This window comes from Pseudomyrmex gracilis, unplaced genomic scaffold, assembly GCF_002006095.1.
Source record: "Pseudomyrmex gracilis isolate BER0280 unplaced genomic scaffold, ASM200609v1 scaffold_146, whole genome shotgun sequence".
Taxonomy (NCBI): Eukaryota; Metazoa; Arthropoda; class Insecta; order Hymenoptera; family Formicidae; genus Pseudomyrmex; species Pseudomyrmex gracilis.
Window position 1 is genome coordinate 43,349 of NW_018020730.1, and position 27,675 is coordinate 71,023.

The window sequence follows — 27,675 nt, forward strand, 5'->3', positions numbered from 1 at the left end:
TTCGGACAAAATTCAAAAACGAAATAATCATAGATACGGAGAAAACAATGAGAATCATACAGTGGGTCCAAAAAGTATTTGTACGCCTTCATTTAATAATAATGCACATAATAGTTTGCGGTTGTATGTTTTATAATGAAGTTGGAAATTTAGCATTTATCGAAGAAAATTACGAATGCTCGAATGCATATCGATGTGTCGAGAGATAATTTAATACAGAGTGCAAGATTAAAAACTTTAAGACAATTAAGCATTTTCTATGTAAAACGCGCGCGCAAGTGTATTTATGTATTTCCTTTATTAATTGTTTGTAAACGCATTATTAAAAAATGTTACTCAGCATATAATTGACTATTAATGAATACTGTTTTTGTTAATGTATCATTTGTTTATCATATAAAGATATCATACAAAAACTAGGTGTACAAATACTTTTTATCTATTGTATATTTTTCTGTTGAATATCAAGTTTTCTAAACTTAGAAAATAAAACACACATCGTATGTAAAAATGAAAAAAAAGTAAAATAATTTCCTCTATATTTCTTTTCTTTTTTATTACAGTTTTATGTAATTTCCTTCTATTATACAGGTACTTACTTAATACTTGTTTGTAAATTATACGTTTGGTTTCTATAAAAAAAAAAAAGCGTGCCATGAAAGTCACAATATCAGTCACGAGTTCGTTGGTCGAATCTGCGAAATATATTTGCGGTTAACGGTATGTATAACTGTAGCATATAAGCGGCGATCGCGAGCAGATCTGTAGATGTAGGATTGACAACCCCTGTTAAGCCTGTTGCTAAGCGCTCATCACGTCTCTGGCAGAGTCGAGAAACGAACGAATAAACGAATGTGAGCCTCGCTTTGCACCGATCGACGCTACTGCGCATGCTGCTCTTTTGTTCCCTTTGCCCCTTTCCTACCTTTCTCCCATCTGTATCCTTGCAGCACCCCCCGTGAGCCGAGCTCAAAATTGTCCCCCTCGTAGTGTCGGAAAAAAAAAAAGATACGAACGCGCGACATCCAAATGGATTTCAATTCTAACCAGTAATGTTCACGACCCATTATTTCCATTTATTCTCTCCCAGTCATAATTTTTGTAAGTCTCACAACAGAAAAGAATCTTTAATGATTCTTTCGTTGCGGTTAATATGTGAGTCTATTTGAAATCGCGCTTGTCTTCACGTTTACTCCAACGAGGGTTGTATATTTGTTATGGTATGTTAGAAAAAGTATTCAAAAAAAAAACTATCAACTTTTTTAACGAATTAACGAAGATTCAAGGCTTATATGTTTATAAAACCAACTGTTAAATTTGACAGGCAGTAAGAGCTGATACGCTGTAAATGTTTTTTTCACAATATAAATTTCTCAATTGAGGGGAAGAGAAAATAGGTGCATACTCGTATATGTGATGCAAATCAAGCATCCTGTATGAATTTAAAAAATTTCAATTGAAATGATCACATGTGTAAAAAATTTACACTCCTAAAAAAAATATATATATATATATTACCGCAAAAAAATCCAGCGTATCGGCTCTTATTACCTGTTAAATTTCGCAAATCATTTTTTTCTTTAATAAAAAGCACCGCAAAAATAACAAAATTTTTATCTGTCTAATTTTAAATATATTAACCGAAATTAAAAACTAAACCTACGCAAAAACCAGAAGAAATTTATTAAAACCCGAAAGAAAATTTGTAAATAATAAATTCGCCGTAAACAGAAGAAAAATACATCGACGTGTACGTAGAGACAAGAGTGTGCGAAACATCTCGAATAATTTATCCAGTCTAGAAAGTGTCGAGAGACCGAAAGCTGAGAGACCGAAGCTTCCGCCGTCGACTATCGTCGAGTTACGACATGCATGCGAAGGGTGTTACGCAACTATCTCACCGGCAGCGACGACGAGCCGCTATCGTGCAACTGCACGATGACGCACATAGAGCACAGTTCAGTATTAATTGTCTGAGGTTATCGGACAAAAGCGAATTACTGTCACAAAGCCGTCGCCGTCGTCGTCGTCGTCGACGTCATCATAGTGTATGGCTTTCGCGAACCGCTTGTTGCGGAAGACACACAGGAGAAACAGAAGAGAGGACGTCTCCTAAATTGCATCGGATACGCTCGGTCTCAGATAGTAGTCGTCCAGTAGTTTAGATAGACGTTAATTGTGCCCGGCGATTCACTTGGGAATATGTCCAGAGAGGGAATACGTCGTCGGAATAGAGAAAGAGAGAGAGAGTGTGTGTGTGTGTGTGCGCGCTACACGAATGAAGAGTAAAGACAAAGTTTGTTCTGAAATAAAGGAAGTGAGCGCTACCGTCTGCCAACATTAGCCCGGCCACATCGTCGAACAAAGACAAATTACACAAATCGCTTGGTCGGAGCTCCGTTCCCCAGCTTTTCAGGATATTCCCTATCGTAGCTCGTTGCGCAACACCCAGCGGCACCCGTGACTCTCTTCCAGCCGATGATTGACGTAAAATTATGCAAAAACTGTCGTGTCTCGCGCGCGCCGTTGGGAAACCGCGCGAGACATGCGTTTCTATCGCGCGGAATACACGTCTCTCCTCTTCTCGTAGCGGACAAAGAGCTTAAGACGAACACGGCCTTCCAGCTGACATCACTCTAGCAATCGAAAAAGAGCGCGCAAAAACTATTCTTTTGACAACTTGACGGCGATTCTCCGAAGAGAAAAAACAGCGCTCGCAAGTTAATTCAGCGGGTTCATCTCGGTACAACGAGCACGCCGCACCACGACGAGGAAAAAAAAAAAAAACACGTAATTTTACCGAAAAGTCATGGACATCTGATTCACATGGATTTAATCGACGCGTTCAAGTCGAGCCTTTCTCACGTATTGTGTTGCTTTTTACCAAGCAAACGTTAACAGTTAACTGAAAAAAAAAAAGAACACCACACACGTATTTCAAAATGCTAATGATAACTTACTTTTTTTTTTCTTCGTCGTTAAATGACACCGTCAACGCACTTAAGATATTCCGAATTTACTGCAACAAGTTCCTCTAACAAGTTCCAGAAAAGTAGTGTTGTGTGCTAAAAAATATCGTACAACTGCGACTACACAAAAGACGACGTTGATCGTTACGAGAGCGTTGCCGACGTAGAGCGATAACTTATATGCGCTTTTGCGTTCCGTCGCGCGACGTCATCGATGTCGCAAAGCGCGTATATAATGCGCCATGTGGGCGCGCATTCAGATGCGTTCGATCCCTCACGTCTCTCCGGCTTTGGTGTATTGTACGCGCACAGACGATTGTACCCGGCGTATGTGAGAAGGGAAGAAGGAAAGATATATATATACATATATATATATATATATATATATGTATATATGTATATATATGTGTATATATATATACGTATATGAATCGGGCACCGATCGCGCGTGCCCGTGTAATTTAAATAATAAACGGCGTACTCTCGACGCCGTTTCGAAATCAAGAAAAACCGCGACGTTCGTTTTAAACGAGCGCGCTGACACGTTCACGTGTCGAACTAATTTATTCTCGCATTTTCAATCAATCTTCTATCCTCGTCGTCGATTTGTGAATTCACAACGAACCGATTAGGATTGGTGAGATTCGCGACGCTTAATTGTCTCGCTTCGACGGTACCTTCTCTCGCTTCGTTCTGATCATTCGTCAAAGTTGTCGAAAACACAAAAGAATTACGCATACATGCATAGTTTTAATACATTTCTTTAGCCGACAAGAGAGTGTAAGAAATATTTTTTTATAAAATGTAATTGATCGCGCGCGATACAATATTGACAAGATGTAAAAACACACGTACGTTGTTTATACTGTAGAAATTTAATGTCTTAAAAAAAAAAAGCGAGCATGTGCGCGTCTTTTCGAGAACGCTTCATCAACTTCGCCACCCTCGACGCGGCTGTTAAAGGAAGATATAGAAATCTGAAGGACGGGATCAAAGGGGCACGACGGAGCACGACGAATCCGCGCACAATGGCTTGTTGTGCCGCGTAAGCTCCACTAGGGCTTCTCTGAGAGCGCACTCCGAACGCGTAGAACCAGATGACTCGCTCTCTCGAGAAATACGAGAGGAGGATGCACGTCGGGACGCGTCGGGTCGCATCCACCTTTGGAGAATCCAAAAACTGCGTTGGTAAGCAAAAGTGCGGAGAAAGCACGTTGCGCCATCGATCGCGGGAAATGGCTTGTTAAGACGATTGGGGATGACCAAATAGCTCCGCGAAAAAGCAAAAAGCTTCTTGGCTTCTCCGTGGCGCCAATCGACGAAGAAATACGTCGCTACTGTGTTCGAAATACCGTTTGATAAATCACTTTGCCGCGAGTCGGCTCAATTTTGCGTTCAATATATCGTCAGCCAGAAACTCTAACATTTATATATAATATAAAATATAATAAAATAATAGTAATCAATTAACACACAGGTCAAAGCGATTTCTCTATTGTTGATAATAAAATATAATAAATTGCATCGCACAAAAAATCTATAGTATATACAATTATTTGTGGTACACGGTTATTATTCGTAAAACAAATATAAATATAGGAAATATAAATACTTTTCGACACACATTGAGATCAAATTTATCTGTAATTTCAAATCTCTTTGTACGCGTACGTTTATATTTAAATATTTCATCATATTTTTCGATGTTATTAGATAAATAAAATGTAGTCGAAAAAAATCACACGTATTTGATATGGCTTATATATAGACTAAGAAAGAGTGCAGGAGCGCAGTGAAGTACACGCACAGAATAAAATTAGACAGTCGTCGATCGCGCGTGCAGTGTTCCTGCGAGAAAAAACTGTTAAACAATTTTGCCAGAAGCACGTTCCAGAGTGAATAAAAATAGATACGATAATCCCGAACGGAAGATGGAAGAGAAGAAGGAGACCGAAAAATCGTGTTGAGAGAGAAGAACAGCCGCGGGACAGTCTGATTATTGACATCAATGCACCTTTTAACTTGCTCAAACGGTCTTCGTTGCTTCTACACTAAATCGACTATCGATGACCAAGCGTTCCGAGCATTCGCTCTTCGACAATGCATTGTGAAAGTTCAACTTTTAACAAGATATTTAACATCCTCTTATGTGTTATTACATCACACAGAACCGCAGTGTTCATTTCTTATTCTAAAAAAAAAAAAAAAAAGAACATACTTTTAAGAGTGATAACGCTTTTATCTTTATCTTTACACAGTTACTGTAATCAGGAAAGTCCGTTAAATTTAACGCGCATAAGAGAACGTGTGTTTTGAAAAAAAGAGAAAAGAAATTTTTCTTTCGGGATCAAAATTTTTGTTCGATATCAAGCGACAAAAACTATATCTCGATTCGCGATTACTGTTGAAATGAAAAAACAAAATAAAACAAATTTTGATAATGTAAATGATGATATTTGTGACGGTAGGTTCTCTCGAGAAAGTTCATAGGGGGAAAGTCTCGGGAGTGCAGCGGCCTAATGACGTTTGCGCCGAGATTAATCTCCGGACGCGCGCGACTTATGCAAAGTCATACTCCGGCTTCGCTCGGCGGTAAGTTAATCAAGATCGGAATTAGCGATCCCGCTACCACATCACTAGCCTTGATAGCGTCATTAATGGGTTGCCTAATGCGGAAGAACAAAAAAAGAAAACGATAATCTGCTTTTTTTTAACTATTATGTAACTGTAAAAAAAGCTTTCGAGGAACTTTATTTACAAAAAAAAGCCATTTAGTTATACTGTTTATTTACAAAAAAAAACCATTTAGTTATAATGTTATCTAAAAAAAAAACTTTTCTACATAAGAACTTGCGAACATTGCGGCTAGTTAAACGTTCTCTCTTTCGTGGTCGTAAACAAAAAATTGCAATCATTTTAATGTATCTCCACTGAGATCTCGTCCGCTATCACTCCCGGTAGATTTGCTCGTGTCAGCCTGCGGCGAACGCACTGAAAAAAAAGGAAGGGAGAGATTTTTTTACGGGTGTCCTTGGCCGTGACTGGCCCGTCCTCGATGTGCACGATTACCTTGAACAAGAAGTCCCGAAAGCTTGCGTCATCCGACCTGTTCCGTCGGCTTCGCGCGACATGAAAACATCGCTCAACTATGTATCCTTTGGCATAGTTTCTATCACGATGGTCGAACCGCGTGTCTTTCCGCACGATGCACCATGATGCGCGGAACAAATTTCAACCGGGTCGAATTTCAATTCTAAATTAAATGCGCATTGTTGAAACGCGCCAGTTATTAATTCAGATGAGCGTTTTCATTAAAAAAGTGACGTGATTTTAATCATTAAATCATTAACGGAGATAATGCAAATAGGCAAGATGTTAAATAATTTACAATATTTATGCAGTTTTGCTTAATTTTCTAGTAAAGAAAAAAACTACCAACAACGCAACCGTAGGCTTTTGCCTTAAAATGTGCGTCTCATTTTTTTGCACGTGAATTACGTTCTCTCGCATGATCGCCGCTCTAGCCCTTATAATAGACCTGAGAAATTTACGTTTTTGCTTGCTGTATTTTTAAACAACTTTTCAAGAAAATATCGGCAATCGCTATCGCTCTTAGCAATTATCTCACCGAGTGAAAAAGAAAGAACGATCGCGTTAAAAAAAAAAAAAAGAAGAGCAGGACAAAAAGAGACCGCCGCAAAGCAGAGGAAATCTCAGGTCCCGGGATTCCCGAACGAGAAGAGTCGAATTCGTCCCTAGGGTCGGGACTTTTAAATTCGTTCGCGGCAGAGTTACTGCCGTCGCCTATAAAGTTACTAGACGCGCACCTGGCCAAACAACGACGCATCTAGAGTAGTGTCTAACGTTGAATTACGAGTACCTATCAAGAGCAACCGCTGCGCTTGTTAAGTGTTTACGACGATCGTAAAGACTAAGAGTGCCCGCCATCATCCTCGTAAATACACAGTTGGCCCTTGTACACTCCGTAGTAACCCCGCCACCGGCGATTGTCTGGCAATTCCAGAGCGCGTGAATACATAAACCTTTAAGTGCCAACGTTGGTTCCGTATAATTATACAAATTACGTGAATAAACTCCGTTTCGGTCGTTATTTTCTTTGGTCGGCGGCGGATCCGCCTTTTTGTTCGTTCGTCTGCTCGACGATGACGGCCATAATCGCAAAACGCGATAGCGTCGACGAAAACCTTCTATTCTCTCAACTCATTTGTATCTTCGTTGCCATTAGGTAACATCGATGATTATCGTTCTACGGTTACAATGGAAAACTCGGTGGAACAAAGAAATCTAATGTAAATTGAATCTTGATTACGAAAAGCCGTCAAACAAGAAAACTTGGTCACCGCGGCGCTTTCCGCAATGACACGCTTTCCTTCCTCAGGATGCCACAAAATTTTCTTCGTCGCCCAATACGACGACGTCTCTCGAGCGGGCACATTTCGCGACTTTAGCATTGCTAATGCGGTACACGTCGAACTCATGGTGCCGTTTCTCCTTAGTGGTGCCGTGTAAGAGAAAGAGAAAGTTTTCAGAATAAAGGCGACCGCAATTTTCCAGCTCGGGAAAAACGAGTTCTCGCCTCAAACCCCTCGCTTATACCGCTATCTCGGTCTTTTTCCTTGATATACGTTTCTTTTAAGTTTAATTCTTATCTGGAAAACCAATCTTCCAAACACGGTCGTACTATCTTATTCAATCTCCACAAAAAAAAAAAAAAACAAATTGAATTGTATCAAAATATTACGCACGTTTAAATACACATGTATTATTATTTAAATATACATTATTATTATTATTAAATATACATTTATTATTATTTTACACGCAAAAAATTATTCATTTATGTATACGTAAGAAATAATTAATTAATATCTGAAGATGGTTTTGACGTTGATGTCATTTTTATATCTTAAAAATGACACTAACGCGGCTCAATCCCGAGAAAACCATTTTCCGATATTAATACGATAGATACACCGCGGAAGCATCAAATATCAAGTAAATAATTTGTGTGTAACTCACATTACGAACGCAGCTTATCACCAAATTTTAATGTATCTATTTATATTATATTTATGTTTCTTTGCGACGAAATGCGCCAAATTAAGGTTGATGGTTCCTTCTTTACTCTTATCAGAAAAATTTTTCCTACCTTGTGTCGCGGCTTCCGCAAGTAGATTAACGTTGATCCTATTCGCGTTTGGCATGGGCGACGCGGCGGGAGATATTCTCGGTACGCTTTGGAACTGCAGGAATGTCGCGAAAATACGAACGGGCGCGCGTATCTCTACCCATCACGCTAGATTGTATAACCGCCGACAGTCGCGCGCGGCTCTCTCGAGTCGCGGCAGCTGCGGAATTACGGAGCGCGAGCGGAAGAGAACGACGAGAGCGTTGCGGACGAAGGGGAAACGAGAAAAAGATGTGGAATTTGCTAAATGCGGAACGGAACCGCGTCCAAGGTGGCTAAGCGGGAGTTAAACGAAATTGGACGAGCGCCAACCTGAGCTTGCATCGACGATATTTATGACTGGCGCTAGGCGATCTGTATGATTAAAGTCTTCAAAGTTCCTGCTTTAATCTGGCGATGCGAGAAGAAGTAAGACAAAGAGTGTGGACTCAACATTGTCGTCGTCATAAATTTCAGAGCCGAAAGGCGATGGGAGAGAGAACAAGTTATAACTCTACCCACCGAATCGCGATTGTACTCATCATTATCGCGCGCTGTGTATTTCTTTATTTCTGCTTCCGCGACAAAATTTCGAAATTTATAGTTCCAGAAAAAAAAACTTGTCTCTTTTCAAGAAAACTATATATAATCGCAAAAAAAAAAAAAAAAAAACATTCTTTCCGAATATTTTTCTATAGTTGAAAATTCGAAGAATGTTTCTTTATATACATGTATTAAATCATTTAAGAAATAAACACAATACACACGTTACGTTAGAAAATAATAGCTAATTTTTAGTTTTTCTTATAGGATTGAGAGAATTAGCTGAAATAAGACACGTAAGAGCTTCAGTGGCTATACGTTTTCTGCGTGTCACTGGGTTACTACAAGATCCCTACTCTCATCATGATTGACGAGCTAGACCGCGTAAACCGGTTTACTCCCAGCAAGAGGATCACCAGTGTACCTAAATATTTGGCTGTATCTAATGGAAATTGAGTAGAATTGTCGCAAACAGTTACATAGAAATCAGAACGGTTAGAGAAAATATAAAATAGTTTTATTCAAACTTTATTCGTACTTTTACACAACTTGATTAAAACTTTTAACCTTTCTTATAAATTCTTACAAATTTGTCGTCTCCAAAGCTTTTCGTGCTCGAGCTTTCGTATGCGCACAATCGTATTCATAGAAGAATAAGAAAACGAGGAAAGAAGAAGAAGAGAAGTGGATCTTTTGTAGAACTGGTTGCGTGTGATCAGGCCAGACATTATGCCGCGTTATATAATGCCACGCGGCGATTAGATAATGGTAATTATAGGTTGCGCAGGAAGTGCAACGAAGTCCTCGAGGTCCGTAATCATACTCACCCACTCACGCGCATACTCGTGTACGCACGCTCATACGCTACGTATGCATCCCATGGAGCGACATTCAATCTGCAAAGCGATAATGTTTATCTCGAGCCCCGTGGCCTCGATGTGCGTTACGCATAAATTTCAAGCGAATCGCGTTTTCCGGATTTTGCAGCGGGAAATTCGAAACGAGACGACAAGGTCGTTAACAAGCGGAGAAAGCGGAAAGGATATCGCGCAATTCACTGGAAAGCGAGGTAGATAATACCGGAAGAGTTACGGAGTTAGTTCTCCCGAGCAAATTGAGAAAAAGATCTTACCTGACCTGTCATACCGGCGAGAGAGCAGGTACCTCTTTTCGCAGAGTGACGGCCTTGGGGAGAAAAAGTATGCGCGCACGCGAGCGGATATCGAGAGACGAAGAACAGTGTAGCGAATGCGTCAGTGATGCGTCACGGCGAGAGAGCTTGTCAGGGAGCGGGCGTGGAAGGCCGACGGATGCGCGATTCACTGTTATTTCATTTTATCTCCGCATTTTTTTGTTCGAACTTGGTCGGACGGATGACGCGAATGTCTGCCGCAGAGAGTCTGCGGAGCGAAAGAGAGAAAGAGAAGGGGAAGGGCTACCACTAGGGTCGGCGGCGACCGGGTATGGGGAGAGAGATGCAGCAGGGAGAAATCGTTCAATGTCAAGGTTACATGGGCGCACGCGCACAGAATCGACCGTACGCAGAACAGGGACAGGGCGGAAGCGCGACAACTGAGCGAGGGAAGGAGTGAGACGGAGGAAAAGGAAGAGAAGGACTTGGAGCTGGCCTTGCTAGGGATGCTTTCCAATTAAAAGGTATAAGATGCATCTCCCGACTGCGTCTGTGGTCTGGGAAAATTATAATGCCAATTGCGGATTCAACGGAGTTTACACGCGAGCAGAAATTTATTCGAACGTGGAACAGCCGCGAGCGGTACAACAGCTTCCGTTTGCATTCGCAAAATACGAAAGATCGGAACCGTTACGTTTTGAATAAACACTATCCGAGAAAATAAAAAAAAAGAAAAGATTAATCTCGTCAAACGCGACATGTAAATATCGAAAACGGAATATCTATACATGCTATAATATTATAGATATAATATTATTCTCCCATTTTTTTCTCAAAAACTTGAAATCCTAAGTGAATAATATACAATTGTCACAAAACTGATATTCATACAATCGCATTCAACTTTAATGCAAAACTTGATGTTCATGCTCGTTTTACAAGGCAACGCAGATATAAATTTTGTCCCAATAAGAAAAAAAAAGTCTGTTTAGATAAATAAATACACATGTACCTATTGGTGTTTTGCGCGTATAAGTATCGTTTTTAATACTTACAAGATCTAAGAGAACGGTATAACTTCGAGAACTCGCCAACTTCTTGCCTCCTTCTCAGTACTGACTTTAATGCACTTCCGGAGAGGAGTTCCGAGTGCAATTTAAGTTATCCCGACGGATAACATCGGAAGATGTGCGAGACGCAATTTCCACAATGCGAACACCGTTTTCGGCAATCCCTCTGTCGTCGAGCATTCGTTAATTGTCCCGTAAGACGAAGTGTGTTCCATTTTACTCGGCGAATTGCGTGGCGCTCTATCTCTCGCGAAAAGTGCAAGTGGAAATTGAGTGGAATCGACGCAGCCCGATAGTCGACTTCCGCGTAAACTCGTATCGCCCTCGAGGTATCGAAAAACGATGAAACGAAGCACCGTCGAGAGAATCGCGTGCGATATTCTTTCCCGAAAGCTAATGCGAAGTTTCCTGTAACGTCAAATTATCGACAGTTTGCCAAGAGTATTGCGGTATTTGTCAAGCGCAATTTGCTATCATACTACATCCGATATAGAGAATATATATAGAGAATGTCTTGTGGGAATTTCCAGGGAAGGAAGAAATTGAAAAGTATAGCTCCTGAAGTATAGCTCCCAATTCTGTGGTAGTAACAAAAATCCAAAGACACTTCCAGACAAAAACAAAAACACAAAAAAATAAAAAAATAAAAAAACTAAAAGATAATTTTTGAGATGTTCGCGCGAAAGTACTCACAAATTCTTAGAATTCTTCACTAGTTGAGTGTTTTGTCTCAAAGCAAGGACATTATTTTTAAGACGTTATAACCATCTTTTCTGTGTCTTCTTCTTCGAGAGTTAAACAAATTTTAGAGCGAAGAAAACGAGGACGAGATCAGCTCGATCAGCGTAGTTTCAGAGTTTGTCCCGACATAAATGTCAAACGGGCGAGCGGAAGAAAGATATTTTTCCTTTAGTCGTTTTCTTCTCCATTCTCTCTCTCTCTCTCTCTCTCTCTCTCTCTCTCTCTCTCTCTTTCTCTCTCTCTCTTTCTCTCGCCCTCATTCACCTGCTTCCTCCCTTCGGCCGCGGGCAACCAGAGCTTTAATTTATACCCTGGTGTTCACTCCTCTTCCTCTCTTTCTCTCTTCTCGCTTACTCTCTTCACGTTTAGATTCGTCGTCTCGTCGGACCGTGAATAAAGCTGCCGGCGGAGTTTTTAGTGCTGGTCGCGCACTTTTCGAAAAGCACCGACCGTAGCACTCGCGCGAGCTTTAAACGGCCACGTATTACTATCGATAAGAAGGGTCGTAAAGACGGCAAAGGCAACTCGTCTTTCGGGTACGAAAAAGAAGATACCAAAAAATGAAGAACGAAAGAAAGAACTTGCGTGTGTTTTGTTTGCAAAACAATGCTCCAATAAAAATAGAAACGTAGAGTTGCAGCATAAGCAATGGCAGACACGTTACCGAATGTATATTTGTTTTTACGGTTAGTGTAAAAATTATACAAAACAAAAGAAACACAGAGAGAAACATTTTTTTTTTTCCGATTCAACAATGCAATTAGAGAGGCTGTAATAAACAAATTGAATAATCACACAGATGATATTCCAACAATACGTGGCGTCAAATCAAATAACACTCGGATTGCGCATGTTTTTTCCGTATAGTAAGCGGAAGAAAAAATAGTGACGGAGTAACATATTCAGTTGTGAGTTTATTACTGTATTGCTTTGTGTAAAAACAAATCAGTCATTTTGTTTGAGAGTGATAGTAGTGGTGAGAGGTTTTTTTTGATTCAAAAGTTTTTTTATTCCGACAATTTAAAAAATGGAACTAATTGAAAGCGTTTGAATCATTCAAAACACGTGGTGTCCGACTCCGAGCGTCTTCTTTGAAGGCACGTTTTCAAACATTCATACGTTTCTGTCGCCGTCTTTCTTCAAGTTTAAAACGAAATTTCACACAGACGCGCTGTTTTTCAATTCCAGTTCCATCTTAAAAATCGCTGAGATGAAAAAACTTAAATTACTAAAACCTATTCTCGAACAGAATGACTTTTTGTACAAATCAAAACAATAATAAACTCACAACTGAATATGTTACAATATCTTGTGTGTTTTCTCCCTTCTCTTACTAAATATAGAGAGACATATGTTTGATCCAAACCACATATAACCGCATATGGCAACTCTATCGCGTTATCTTGTTAGATAAAGACAGTCGCGATAGTAGATGAAGCTTCATCACTGTCATCGCGAGCGGATCATTTAACTAAGAGTGCACTCGATTACGGGGTAACCTAGTCGCGATGTATCCGCCACGTCTGGAGACGACGGTTATCAGCGCAGACGACGGGCGGCGATAACAATAACGGCGGATATGGCGCGACGGGAACAATGTAGAAACGTCCGGTTTTATACCCGCGGCGACTTACAAGTCGGTAACAAGTAAGATCTATGCTAAAGAAACTTCTTCCTCGGACAAGCTACTGTGCAGCTAACCGCATATAAGTTTCTCTCAGTTTATTTTTCCCTTCTGAATATAAAACAGTATATAAAAGAATTTAACAGTAAAATATGTAGTTCTCGTTACATATGTGTAAAAAACAATTGTATATTATTATTTGATAAAATAAATTCTAGTTTTAAAATGGATTTTGTGTACAACAAAATAAATTTATAATTTGTTCGTAAGTACGTAATGAAACTATGTAGACTGATTAAGTTTTTCTGAAGTTTAAGATATATCTATATCTATATATATATATTTTTTAGAATTTATCTATTTCTTTTTTGTACACAGCTTTTGTAAATCTGGAGATCTTCAGCCATTGTTCGCAGTCGGTAATCCACCTCGACAAGACTAATTTCACAAACGCTTCTATCCTTTTCACTTACGGCGGCTGCATCCGATGACGCAAGACAAAAGTGGAAGAAGCGGGAGGTCAAGAGAGGGTAGAGCCGTCTCAGCGGAGTCGTAAAGTTAAATTAAAAATTTCCATGCGACGGCTTGGCGAGAAAGGACGGAAGAAGACCGATAAAGAAAACGTCGCACTGGAAATTCTCTCATGCCTCTTGTTGTCCTTGTCTGGCTTTATTCTGTCGTTTTATTTCCTGACAGGCTTCCAGAAAATAGGTCATTTAGTCCTTAAACCCCCTTCCCCTTCCTTCGAGCTACAACTGTATCGTGTTTATGAACTGTCAAATAACTCGCGTCGAGAAAAATGATTCGAAATAAATGTAATTCTCGATAATTAAATAAATAAATAAATAAAAATACAAATTCAGAAAATATCGAAGTATTGTGTTTTCCTTTATATTCTCTTTTTTAAATCTTTTTTTAAATTTCATCTTTTAAAGATTAACGCATGTGAAAACGAAAAATCGTTGACGTTTCTTTTAATATCAGAATTGTTGACGCGTAAAAAAAACCAAAGCCTTTGGCGTGTATGCTTTGAAAAATCAGCATGCGATTGAAAATAAATTTTTAACAGAGCAGCGGTGTTTTTAATGGAACACGTGTGCCGTAGTCGCGTATAATAAAAGGATTTGAAGGGAAGAGTAGGTAGAGAGTACGTGAAAGTTTCATAACCGGTGTGTGTCGCCGACTATTTTCGGCGAACGCATATTTCGGAGCGTATAGCAGCGCAGTGTGCGACGAAGACAGAGAAGAGAAAGAGAGAGAGAGAGAGAGAGAGAAAACGACGTAGGAAAATACCCGAGAGTTTATGTCTACCTTTACGATCCAATTTTGCAGCGGGCGGATGTCCCTTCTCAGTGTTTCGCGATTCGCCGTATGCAAACTCAAGACTCCTTTTTCTCGCGAGTCAAGGAAGAGAACAAAAACAGACAAAGCCAACAGAGATAAGAACGTGCGGAGGAACATGCGCGGTTTTACGCGCGCTACACGACCGTGAACATCGTTCAGAAGAAAGATTTTTTCCAAAAAAAAAAAAAAAATGAAAAATTATAAAAGTGCAAAAAATAATAGAACGGAATATAAGGCAATTGTTTAAGCGAGTCGACTACACACGAAGCGCGCTACGACGTTGAATATTTCGTGGCGGTGGTTTTCAGGGGTGGCGGCTAAAATATGAGAGAACACCGGGGCCGCGAGAAAAAGGCTCAAGAAGAGAGTCTTCTTTCGTCGAGCTTCGTCAGTCTCGCGCGTTTCGGTGATGTGTTCTTTTTCTCTTTCTCCATTCGTCTTTTTCTCCGAGTTCTCTCCTTTCCTCCGCAATATACACGCAAACACAAACCCTCCTCACGCATACATATATATTTTCCAGCCTCTCTCGTGGTGCACTCCTCTCTCTTTCTCTTTCTCTCGCCCGCGCGCGCACACTCGCTCGTGTGCCATCTATAGCTCTTCCTCCATACCCAAGAGGGATATATACATATATATATATATATATATATCTCTCTCTCTTTCGCATGGATATAGGTATAGGTAGAAGCCGGGTTGGTCGATAGTTCGCGCGTAGCAACAGCCGGAGCTTTTTGCCCGACTTTTAAACCCGTGACTGTAACCGAAGTACTACACCCTCCCGGTCTGCCTGTCCCCGCAAGCCTCGTCAACTTGGAGTGGTCCTCCCTATTCAAGTCTGATACTCGACCTGGCAACGGATGAAAATGATGGGGGAGGAAAAAGGAGACGATCACATGAGTGATGATCGAAAAAGACGACGGTTTAGTAGAGTGGAGACGTTCGAATTGAAAATGTGACGGATACGCGCCGTGAATAATAACGATTTCTGCGTCACGGGACTAGACCGAGATTTCAGAGAAGGAAGCCTTTGGCGTTGCGTGTACTATAATATATATTTCATAGGATTTAATTAACAATTAACGCGGGTAAAACCCACGGGCTTAATTTTAATAGCGTTTTCTTTCCCCGACTTCGAGTAATTGACGATAACTTCGGAGAGGGAAGAAACCATTATTTGTTGCAGCCGTTAAATTCTGGTATTAAACAGCTAGGTAATTAAGGTTCGCACTGAAATTCCCCGCGAGGAGTATAAAGGCCACTTGAATTGAAAGGAACGATTCGCGCGCGAGAATCGACGGCAAGTCGCCCATTGGATAACAATGCCCGAGACTTCCCGCGAGTAGAAAAACGGAAAGAACGTCGTTGCTAGGTGCTCCCGACACTTCCGGTATCCAAGTTGGCCGCGTCGCACCATTAAGGGAAATACGATGTCTGACTAAAAGCAGAGCGACTGCGCTTTCACGTCGACCACGAGAGCAGCCTATTAAATGCGCTCGTCGTCTACACGGATACCGGGTCGGGTAGTTGAAACGAAATGACATAATGATGCCGAATAGTGTGGTCAGTGATGTACACAATACAGTCTGGTCTCGCCGAGTCACCCGGATTGTTGCAAAGCAAAGAACTTCATAATAGAGAAAAAACATTTCATTAAAAGCTAACCAATTGTTTATTTTAGCAATGCGAATTACGCTCGAAATATTATTTTATTTTGTAGCATTTCACTTTTTTTTACGTGATATAAGTAAGGAACGTGAAGAACGAAAGAAAAAGCACAGAAGAAAATGTGAAATTCGCTTCGTCGTTATCGATGCGACGTGAGGCGTGTGTTACTCTTTTTCTTTTGTTTCTCTTCAAATACAGATAAAAGGGAGACACACACGAACAATATATCCGTGATCGAAGCTTTCAAGCGAAACAAAGAGTGCAAGACACGTTCGTGCTTTCCTCCCTCTTTAGAGGGAATTTTCTACGAAATTCAGAAAAGATTGTAGAAATTCTGTCGCGTTTATTTTTTATTTTTTTTGTTTCTATTATTGCATTTTGAAATATTATTATTTAAAATGACTATTATTACATTTTCTTCTCTTTTTCCATTTTGTCAAGTATCGATGTCTTTATCGGAATGATAGAAAGTGTCTTTTAATCATGTGCGAAAGCGCCTTCAATCATACGTGTGATATTGTCAAATTCTGTAATTTCTTGAAAATGTCGACACACGCATCGGCGAAAAAAACTTTCTCGCGCCTTGTAATTATCTCTTGGCGCTATAATTACTCACGATCATATATCTTTATAAACAGCATAATTTCCTGCTATTACTTGAGATTGTCGTTGAACCATGACAGACCGCCCCTATCAATTACGGTGTTTTGTAAAGCACCACTTAGCTATCTTTTCTCTCGCACTTTTGCGCATTAGTCGCGTAATACCGGTTATTTTCCATACTAGGCTTTAATTGTCATCCTCTGTGCTCCTTCACCTGGATAATTCATAACCGGCACGAACAGTAATTTATTGCCGGAAACTCGTTAAGATCGCTACTTCAAAACCAGTTCTTCGAAGTGGCTCGATAATGCATCTCATGCCCGCTACGCCTAATCGATATCGCCTTCCTCAAGGAGGTTCCGCGGACACTTTATTATCGTAACAGTTACGCGCCTTACAAGAAAGTGCGGGGACTATATTACGATAATCATTAAGACACTTAAAATCTTCAATAAGAAGAAATTGAGATTCCGAGCGCGTTTCTCCGCATAAATCGTAGTTCAAATTTAAAAAAATGTTTTAATAAAAACGTATCTTTGATCGCTCTTGGCAATTTTGATCGGATAATGCAATTAAATTATGATTGCAATTCTCGCGGTTCATCGATAAAACGATTTGAAGAATTTCTCGATCGTAATGGGAACAAACCATTACAGATTCACCCCTTCAACGGCGAGCGAGAAAAAGAGAGAGATGCGAGAAGAGAAATAAGTCCGCCAATGTGATATAAAGAAGGTGAGGATGGAGGGGGAGGGGAAGTGAATCAGTACGTGTCTAGCTTCAAGAATATACACCGACGTGGGGTTGTCTTTCTAGCTGGCTGGTGCGGAAACGACCTTGGAATCAGCTGTGCGATACGAGGATGAAATTTCCTACCGGGCGAGACGCGTCGTCTTAGGAGAACGTGAAGAATAACGTGGAGTAAGAGAAGGAGAAAAAGAAGAAAGAGAGATATATAGAACCCACTATATCTCGACGAGGTCGGGGATAGCACGACAATGAGGTCAGTGAGATTCGATGGGGATAGATCCTTCTTTCCTCGCTTTCCTCGCGAAGTTTATGACAGCACTTTTCTGCAAAAATTTGCTTTCCTGAGTCGTCAGAAGGGTGTGTCATCGTTTCCAACATTTTCCAGCACTTCGTTCTTTATAGTTTTGCTCGAGTGCGCGTCAACCGAACGAATTAATCTTTTTAAATAGTTACGTGATATAATCGACGGATATCGATAATTAATAATGATAATGTTCATCAGATACGTCGCTAAATTATTAATTTCCACCGAACTAGAATCGCGAAAATTATTCATAAAGAGAACCCGATTAATTACAAAGAGAAACCGATGCGGAGTTTCTTTTTTAAATTTTAATGTAACTCTTGTGCATATTTATTTTATTAATATAAGCATTATTTTTCTGTTTTCAAACTTGCGCGTAACAAAATGTTTTTATTCATTTAATTACGAAAAGTAAAATTCTTTTTACAACGGTTCCAAAAAAAACCATTAATTTTTCTCACTCTTTCTATGAAATATATTCGTTTTTTAATACTTCTATTCACACTCACAATTTTTTTTATTACATTTTTTCTCCTTGCAAACAAATCAGATCAGAATTCTCGTATTTATCGATTCTCTCCAATCGATATGCAATTAATTGAATAAATATAACAAATTAAACATTTTTGTTTCCAAATCTTCTAAGTGTAATTATTGACAACTATAAACTATACACAAATGTTGATAAATGAGAATAAATAAATTTTCGCGAATTAACTTGCCAATAGAAAATCTTTCATGAGAAATTAGTTTGTTAACGTTGGCTCTCGTTTTCTCTTTGGCGAGTCGATCGCGAACGGTTGATCGCAACGAACCGCGTCCGAGACCGATTGTGGATCGGCGAATTTATTATCGCAGTCGGGTGCTACCGCGATAAACCGACGATATACGATACCTGTTAGTCGTGGCAACGTAATTCGTTTCCCATAGCTTACCTATTGTACAAATAGGACGGATTGCATGCGCCAGAGAGAAAGGAAAAGAGACGTATCTATCGTGTCTGTGTGCACTCGAGGTAAAACCGTTCATAAACGCAACAAAGCGAGTAGAATCTCGATCGGGAGTGGCTTGGTAATTTCCGCGTATTCCGCGCGGTATTTAGCATTAAAGATCAATAGTTAACAAGCTATTTGGTACAATTATTTAGCTACCGCATCGGCAACGGTGCATCGTTAAAAGCCCCACTGTTCTCCCATGTATTGCTGTTCGTTTATTCATTCGTAATATTGTATAATTCTCTTACGCATTTCAATGTATTAATTAAACAACCGTTATGAAGTTTCGTAGCAAAAGCGCAACTTGTCAGAAAATAGAAGTTAAATAGATTTGTTTGTGCTGCGTTCTAGTATTGCGCAGATTTTTTTAGCATTTTGCGTAGCTAATTTTATTTATTGTAAATACACGACAACAAATATATTTTAGTCAATAATATAGATAACAACAACAATAATATAGATAAATAAAGAAAATAAATAATATAAATAAATAAATAAAACTCTCCTACACAAAACAAAAAAAAACAAATCTAAACAGAACATGAAGAAAAAAAGTATTGAAAAGTTTTGAGATCGGGCGAATTAATCGAGATCTCATAGATTACGAAAGTTCGACGAGAGACGAACAGCTCGACGGCAGCTCGCGTACCGGCAGAGATAACTAAAGGCAATGATCGAACGTGGCGTGACCCGGCAAATTACTGTCACTCGGGGTAATTTCAGCGTAATCGCCTCTTCCATTCCATTTACCGCGTCTAAAGCGAAATTTACCTTTCGAGGCAAGAGAGCGGCCGTCGAAAATATATATCGCGCGCGCCAGCGCAATAGCGAAATAATTTGCTAAGAGACATTGTACGCGATCTCACTTGTATCTACCCACCCATATCGCAACACAGCCTCTATGTCAACGTGTACTTTTTTATGTTCTTTCTCTTTGGATTTGATCTGCAATTACAACGGCACAGTCGAATTTGCGAGCACTTTGTGAATTATCGCACAACGCGTGCGACTATAGTTTTTGCTGTTTTATGATAATTGTCTCGAAATATCGTAAAACATATATATATATTAAAAAAAAAATTATTATAGCACATATTGGTTAGAATAACTGAGAATAGAATCTAAATCGTTATTTATAACAAAGCAACGAGTAAACCACAAAAAGACAAATTAACGATATTTTGAAAACTTTTGTTTGTATTATTGCAAATTTCGTAATTTTCTCTACAATTGTTTTTCTAAATTTTGCGTACAAGCCTAGAAATTCATATAATTCTCAGTTCTTGAAATTACACGTATAACACACATATATAACACTTACGTTGGACACATTGTAGCTGCTGTACTGTTCCTTGGGGCTGCCGCTGCCGTTTTGCTCGCACTGCTTGTTCTTGAAGGCTCGGTAATTTTCTCGGAGCTGTTTGCCGTACTGAAACACAAAGCGGAGCGGGCACCGTTAACGTGCGTGCGCGCTACAAAGTTCGCGAGATGCACGCGACGGACAAACGCACACGTGCGCGCCTAACCGATTCTACGCTTCGGGCGCATCGCAACGTCCGAGACCGATATAAAGCCGGACAGGGAAATTGCATTCGCGATTTACATAATTTTGCACGCGTTACTTTGTCGCGCCGGTCGGATCACGCTGTCCAGCTGTGCGAGCCAGCCGCCGATCGATACCCCGCTCTCTCTTGCCGAGGTATCGCACTCGCCTAGATAAATTCAACGTTGCCACGCGAATAGAGAAAGAGAGAGGGAGGGAGGGAGAGAGAGAGAAAATGCCTCCGATTTTATTTCGAATTTTACAATTGAATTTTTCTTCGACTCTTTTATCCTCATTTATAATTAAATGATAATACACATTTCGAGATATACGAAACGTTGAAAACTAAAATGTGAATCTGAAATAATCTGACATAATCTCGAAATTAATTGGTTCTTTGTGTCTAAAAATATCTATGTCTGGTCAAGCACCGATAAAACTACCGCTCGGGTCAGAGATAAGTCTCGTGTGAGTTAAGCCTATTATATTACCGACGTATCGAGATATAGTCATACGGAGCAAGTAAACTTTTTTTATATTTCTAGAATATTTGAAAAATAACAAATAAAGCTTTTGTTTGAAAAAATTTTATCTGGTCGAAAAATTTTATCAGGCGAGGAATTTTAACAAAATTTTTTGCAAATTGCGCGCACAATAAGTTAAAATAGCTGACGTGTGTTTGAGCACGTTCAAGCGTGCGTGCGTCGGTGCCGACGTACGCAACGAGACAAATGCGTTGCGAGGAAACGAGACGAGACAAGACGAGAGAGAAGCAGACGATGACCACGTGAATGTGTGCATAACCGTGGACCTAACAGTAGTATAGCCATCATATCGACCCAGAAGACAGAGTCGGGCGCATCCACGCTCAACTCTCACGCACACGTGCGCGCCCACCCGTGTACACAAGCGTGAGAGACGCTTGACGCGTACGACACCCACGTAGCACACGCACAGGTGTGCTAATATAGCAATATGCGATTTGTACTCGAAAAAATAAAGAAGTTTCAATTCCTTTTAAACCTCACGCACGCTTAATAACGTAAAATATTTGAATTATGTCATAAAAATAATTCTGAAATTTTTGATTCTGATTTCTTAAAATCTCTTATCAAAACGTTAAAAACAAAAAACACACAAAGAACTTTGAGTAACCGGTAATTTTTCTGTAATATTAATATTTACGCGAAATAAAATCGGTAAAAAGCGAACTTCAGATTTGCCGCTTCCGTATTTCACGAGAGCGAAGCATAAATCGAAGTAGATGCGAGAATAAAGGGTGGCGGCGACTAATTGAAGTCCTGGAGTATTGGCGGCGCGTTTGGAGAGATAATTACGTAATTCAATTATTCGCAAACGCAGACGAGGAAACGCGCCAGCGAGGAAAGCGGCAAGGCACAAATGTATGCTAACATTAATCAGCGACGGGAATATAACGGAGAATGATAACGAGGCACACACGAGGTTCTAAGTAAACGAAGGATAAATGTATTGAACGCGCGCTTTCGGATATTGCGCGAGATCGTCCGCAACGTCGATCTACTATCGAGTGTCGCTAAAAAGTTGCCTCGTCAAGAATCATGACAAATTTCTCGGTAATTGAATGATCGTGCAAGTTGGCGCGACACACTCTTCGGGTATATATTTCTTGTCGCGCAGACAGGTAGCTAAATATAATTCTCGAAGATCGTTGTTTCTTTTTCTGCGACAGAGAAACTTCCATAAAGATACAGAAATCGCACGATATAGATATATACAAAGTGACTTATGATATTTGCGGAGCTCAACTTTATCTCTTCTAATCCTTATCGTCTTACGATTTGTTGTATCCGCTTTCTCATTACCGCTATCGCTTTATAAGACGGACAAAGAGGAAGAGAGTTAATTTGTCGTGTGATAATATTTTTAATAACAAACGAGAGACATCAAACGATTGCGGTTCGTTTTGAAAAGAAACACTTTGGTTCTCGATAAATTTGATGATTGCACAAGAAATACATTCTAGTTTATCATTGCTTTTACATAGAGATCTTTTTATTATTGCTTCGCTAATAGATTTCAATATAAAATATTTTTTTCGACACGATTATCTAAGCAGCTAATTTGATTGAAGAGAATCAAATTCTATGAATATTTGTAAAAATGTCACTTGAACAGAAAAAAGCAATCATTCCATCTTTTGTCCGGGACTTCATCCCTCGCAAATCAACGAAGACGACTTTGTTTGCTATACTTTAGACTTCATAGATTTTCAGCGAAGTGAATCGGAGTTCGCGAGAATTGAAATACTGCGAGGTAAAGGAATGGATGAAAAGGGGCCAGTACAGAAACAAAAGGAGCACAAAGGGGATGAGTAGAAGTGTCAATGTCTTCTCGATCAAAGCAAGTCCTGCAGGTTTCTTCTCCGTGCCTACCCGCTCATTTGCTGCTCTCTGTCTCTCTCTCTTTCTTTCTCTCTCTCTCTCTCTCTCTCTCGCTCTTTTCCTTCCGCCTTCAACTCTCTTCTGTTCGCCGCATCTCATCAGACTTCTAGCTTTTTCTCGGATGAAAGAGTTACAAAGGCCTCGCTGAGAGACACGCGTAAGTACTACCCAGAGCCGTTACCGACCAAGATGGCGTCTCTCGTCCTTCGTCAGATAAAAGGCGGAGCTGGAAGTAACACAGCGGGACGATGTAAGAAAGAAAGAGAAAAGAACTCGGGAAAAGAGAAGAACATATATACATAGTAGAGATCCAGAGCGGTAAGGTAGAGCTGACAAGAGATGCAGCAGACAAGCACGGACGGCCAACGAGGCCGATAAACACTAGGCAAGTCTTCCTGCCCGCCGGCGGCTACGGTAGTATAGGCTCACGACTCGGGGGACCATCGAGAATACATCAGGATAAACTGAGTTACGATTCTCTGCTGCAAGGATATCCAAATTACGTCTCGCGGCAGATTAAACCGCTATCCAGTCTGACTAACGTTATTTTAAATCAAGATGCGAGTTGTGATGATAATGAGGAACGTATTCATGAAAGATCTCGGGATAATTGTGTGTAGAAATTAAATTGAATAAAATATTTAATTACCGCGCGCAGACATAAAACAAAACTATGAAGAGATAGACATTTGACTTAAAAGACACGTTACCGTGCTGTACATAAAAAATGTTATTTTTGTAATTCTTTATTTCTTTCGCGAAAGAAACATGCTTGCCACTCCGCACGAAAGAGAGATGATGATCCTGTGCCAGACCCACTTCTTGGAGACTAGCCGGAGTGGAGAGGCGGTCTGAGCAGCCACTTCAACTCAAGGAAGAATACGTCTCTAAAGAGTAGCGTAATAAAGAGTAGGCGGCCATAGTCTGGAGTTTCTTATTTCTGCCTCTTTCTCTTTCTCTTTCTCTCTCTCTCTCTCTCTCTTTCTCTCTCTCTTTGGCGAAGCTGCCGATCGCATATTGCTAGCTAAAACCGTTACCAGCCACGAGTTATCGGCGAGCACTTTGCTCGGCTAGAATAATGGAGAGAGAAAGAAAGACAGAGAAAAAGAGAGAGAGAGAGAGAGAGAGAGAGAGAGAGAGAGAGAGAGAGAGAGAGAGAGAGACAAAGGTTGTCTGCTTTCGAGAATAAACCGATATTATCGACGATGGGAAAGGAGAGTCTCGGTGTCTCACGAGTCCAATTCCCGTCAAAAAAAAAAAAAAAAAAAAAAAAAAAAAAAAAAANAAAAAAAAAAAAAAAAAAAAAAAAAAAAGAAAAGAAAAGAAAAAAGAAAAGAAAAAAAAAAAGAAAAGAAAAATGCTACGGTGTCAGTACCATAACTGCTCTAAAAGAAAAAAACATCTTGGCCACGTCTTAAAGTTGTATGGTACGCACACGTCAACTTTACTTGGACCGTTCTTCTTTCTCTTTCCCCGGACCCGCTAAACACGCGCGAGTCACGCAACTTCTCTGGAACTTCACGAAGACGTTTCGACATTCGAGTCGGACGGGCGAAGAAAGAAGAGAGAACGGGAAGAAAATAAGGCTCATAATACTAAGCTGTATCGCAAAAACTAATGATACCCACGGCCACGTGGTGGAGGGATGATCACGTCGTGAGGGAGAGAAGAACCTGAGAGAACCCTATGAGAAGAATCGGCTGGGAAACGAACATTGTAGCAAAGCGCCATTATCTTCGCCGCGAACTTAAGTACCTGTTTCTCCGCTTGATACCTATTAGCTTGATTTCCACTTACAAATTGAAACGGTTATTTACCGACCCTAATGGTCACTCACTGTATATAATACTCTCAATTCTAGTTTCGCTAATGTTTGATGGTACGTTTTCCCCGCCAGTCGCGAACACGGGCCTTAATCGAAAAGCACGCGCAATAAAGTAATACTTTTGCTCAATTGATTGTTTTATTGCGGACAAAGAGAGAGAGAAAGAGAGAGAGAGAGGAAGCAAGTGCATTCATTCCGACTTGCGATGCGCTCGAATCTCCGAATTATATACCTACAACACTTACCTTAGCTAGTCTCATGGCTGTGAGCCAGCAGGCGCGCGATTTTTCGTTCTCGAAAGCTATGACCTTGATTCCCGGTTCTCCAGCCTCCGTATCTTCGGCTTCGGCGTTGCTGGTCGGCCTTAGGCAGGCGCCCCACTCGAAGGGTGCGCCGAAAATTCGCTTGAAGTTCGGTATCCTGTACACGTTGTAATCCGTCAAGTGCGCGAATATGATTAGACACTCGGTTTCCTGCAACAGAAACGCAGAATACGCCCCTTTATAAAAGGCTTCTTGCCGACAAATATTCAGACGATTATTATATAATGTAAAAAATTTCAATGTAAAATCACAACGAAAGTGAAAGGAGAATTAATATCGAGATCGCGACAACAATAGTTGCAATTTTCCAAACGTATTGTAGATACATTTTGCACGCGAACGTAAAATAACTTAACATAACGTAACCTATTTTACCGTTGTATAACCTGATATAATACGTATTATATAATATGTACTATATATTCACATTTACGTAAAATTTCAACGACTGAGAAAACGTACAATATATTTATACAATACAGGATAAAAAGAAAAAATACTTTTGTGTGTAAAGTTAATGATTCTTATATTACACTATTAATGGCGTAATATAAACATTTATTTATATTTATTTGTTATATAAATTTACACAATTTTTTTTTTAATTTAGCAGAAGTTTTCTAAGAACAGTGCGAAAAATAGAGAAACTAAAACGTTATTGATCGCAATTATTCTTCCGTGTCACGTGTGATATAATAAATTTGTCACTGCGACGTCGAATGAATAAAAACGTGGTTATGTGACTCACAATCAATACGAAACGATTAGACAAGTAGTACGAACGTATATATAAGAGGTCGCGCGATACTTTCCAGTGGGCTCTTTCTGTCGAGTCCGGCTGAAAAGTAGTCTTCGTCGGATTCAGCGGGAAACTTTCTCTCGTGACGTCGACGGGAATCGCGAAAGCAATTTATTACACGCCGAAACGATTTTTACGGGACGGCGCATCGTCGCGCGCGTCTCTCGCAGGAAGCGTCGTCGCGGCGACGACAGCGGCTCTTATCGCGGTGCCGTCGTCCATTATTTGCCTGCAGCGGTTGGAGACCGGGAAAGTCGCGTTTGCCGAGTGATTTCCGGCAGTAAATATTCATAGACTTTGGGTGTGCGTTTGGTGTTCTTAAACGAAACATGACGAGGTCGCGCGACCGACCACTCGCGTCCGGAAAGCGCCCGTCTTCCGCCGCGTACTCGCCACGTTTCATATAAGTCACAAAAGCTAATATTCACATTTAAATTTCTAAAATGTTGAATTAAATATTTAGAAAGAGACTTACAGAAAAGATCGCACATCTTTCCCGTCCAATTAAATTATTGACGTGTTATTAAATTATTAAGTGACAGGTGCTTTTAACATCGAGTCGATAATTTAATAATATGATACTTAATATTTCGTTTGCTTTACCAGTATGTACTTTGAGCTGCATTGCAAAGTGCGACTTCAGACGCTGAATAATCAGCGTCAAAAGAGAAACGGCGAATAAGCGTGGAATAACGTGGATGCGTGCACATCTCGGTGTCTAACAATTTCACGCGCAGCCGGCGTAGCGCGCTTTTATATTTAAACGCGGGATGCACTTCTTTCATCGCACGAGGTGTATACATCGTCACTCCATTCTCTGACCTTTATCGTTTATCGGTTATGCGATAAGCGACCGACCGTGAATCTCCAACTTGTCGCTTTTTTCGAATTCGCTGCAATTCTTTCATGTTGTGTGTGTATGGTGATACTTTGTATAATATTAGCTATTACACACACACAATTATTATTATATTATTAAATTAATCTCTCAAGTTTTTTATCAGCTCTCATTTTTCTTAATAAAAACTCGCTGGCACATTTTTCGCGAAACTATTTCTCTCAAGCAATTGCGTCATGTCCATCTTCGAGAAAAAGGGTGCGGTTGGTCAGGGTCTCGTAGCCTTTCCGAGAAAACCCCGTTGACTATACGCTCGCCGTTGTGCTTGATCGTGCAACGATCGGCTGTTGTTGCTGCTGCGCAAGCATTTGTCATGCGTGCACAAACAGGCGGATAAGACAAGAGGGAAGAGGATTGTCTAGAAGAGAACGCAGAACGCGAAGATAGCGGCGAGACCGTTGCACGGCTCAGCAAATATTTGACGATTAGCTCGGTTGCACTCCGTACCGGCAAGAAACAGAAACAGAAAGAGAGAGAGAGAGAGAGAGAGAGGAGAAGAACTGCATTAACAGTTACGTAACTATTACTCAGGTAACCATAGAATTAAGAATGAAAGCGAATGGGAGAAAAATGAAGAGAGACAAAGAGAAGTTGAATAATGTTTAACTGAAACAGAAGAATAATAACTGCGTATAATAACTAGTAGTAAACACATGCATGTTGCACAAAAACGTGCATTCAATATAAAAGTGTAAAAAAAAGAGAAAAAACGAGGAAAGAAAGAGAAAGAAAGAAAGAAAGAAAGAAAGAAAGAGAGAGAGAGAGAGAGAAAATATGGGTCTAGGAAAATCCGCACGAACATCTCTCTTTATATTCATTCGAGTAAATTGCTCGTGCGAGATTTATGCTCGCGCGCACACACATGCAGCTTCGCTCCGCTCCTTTTGGCGAGCGCGCCCGTAATTCTGACACATGTAACTGCTGTTGTCATATGCA

At 40.2% G+C, this 27,675-nt stretch overlaps 1 protein-coding gene across 3 annotated transcripts in view; it reads right to left on the minus strand.

The window, feature by feature from the left end:
* The window catches only part of LOC109857139 (growth factor receptor-bound protein 14-like), a 305,311-nt gene that overhangs the window by 14,587 nt on the left and 263,049 nt on the right, over positions 1 to 27,675 (minus strand). For all 3 annotated transcript variants that reach the window (XM_020433172.1, XM_020433171.1, XM_020433173.1), the window contains 2 exons: positions 24,965 to 25,192; positions 20,250 to 20,357 (listed from right to left, as the gene is read on the minus strand). In XM_020433172.1, the coding sequence (XP_020288761.1) occupies positions 20,250 to 20,357; positions 24,965 to 25,192 (336 nt within the window). The remainder of the gene's footprint in view (positions 1 to 20,249; positions 20,358 to 24,964; positions 25,193 to 27,675) is intronic.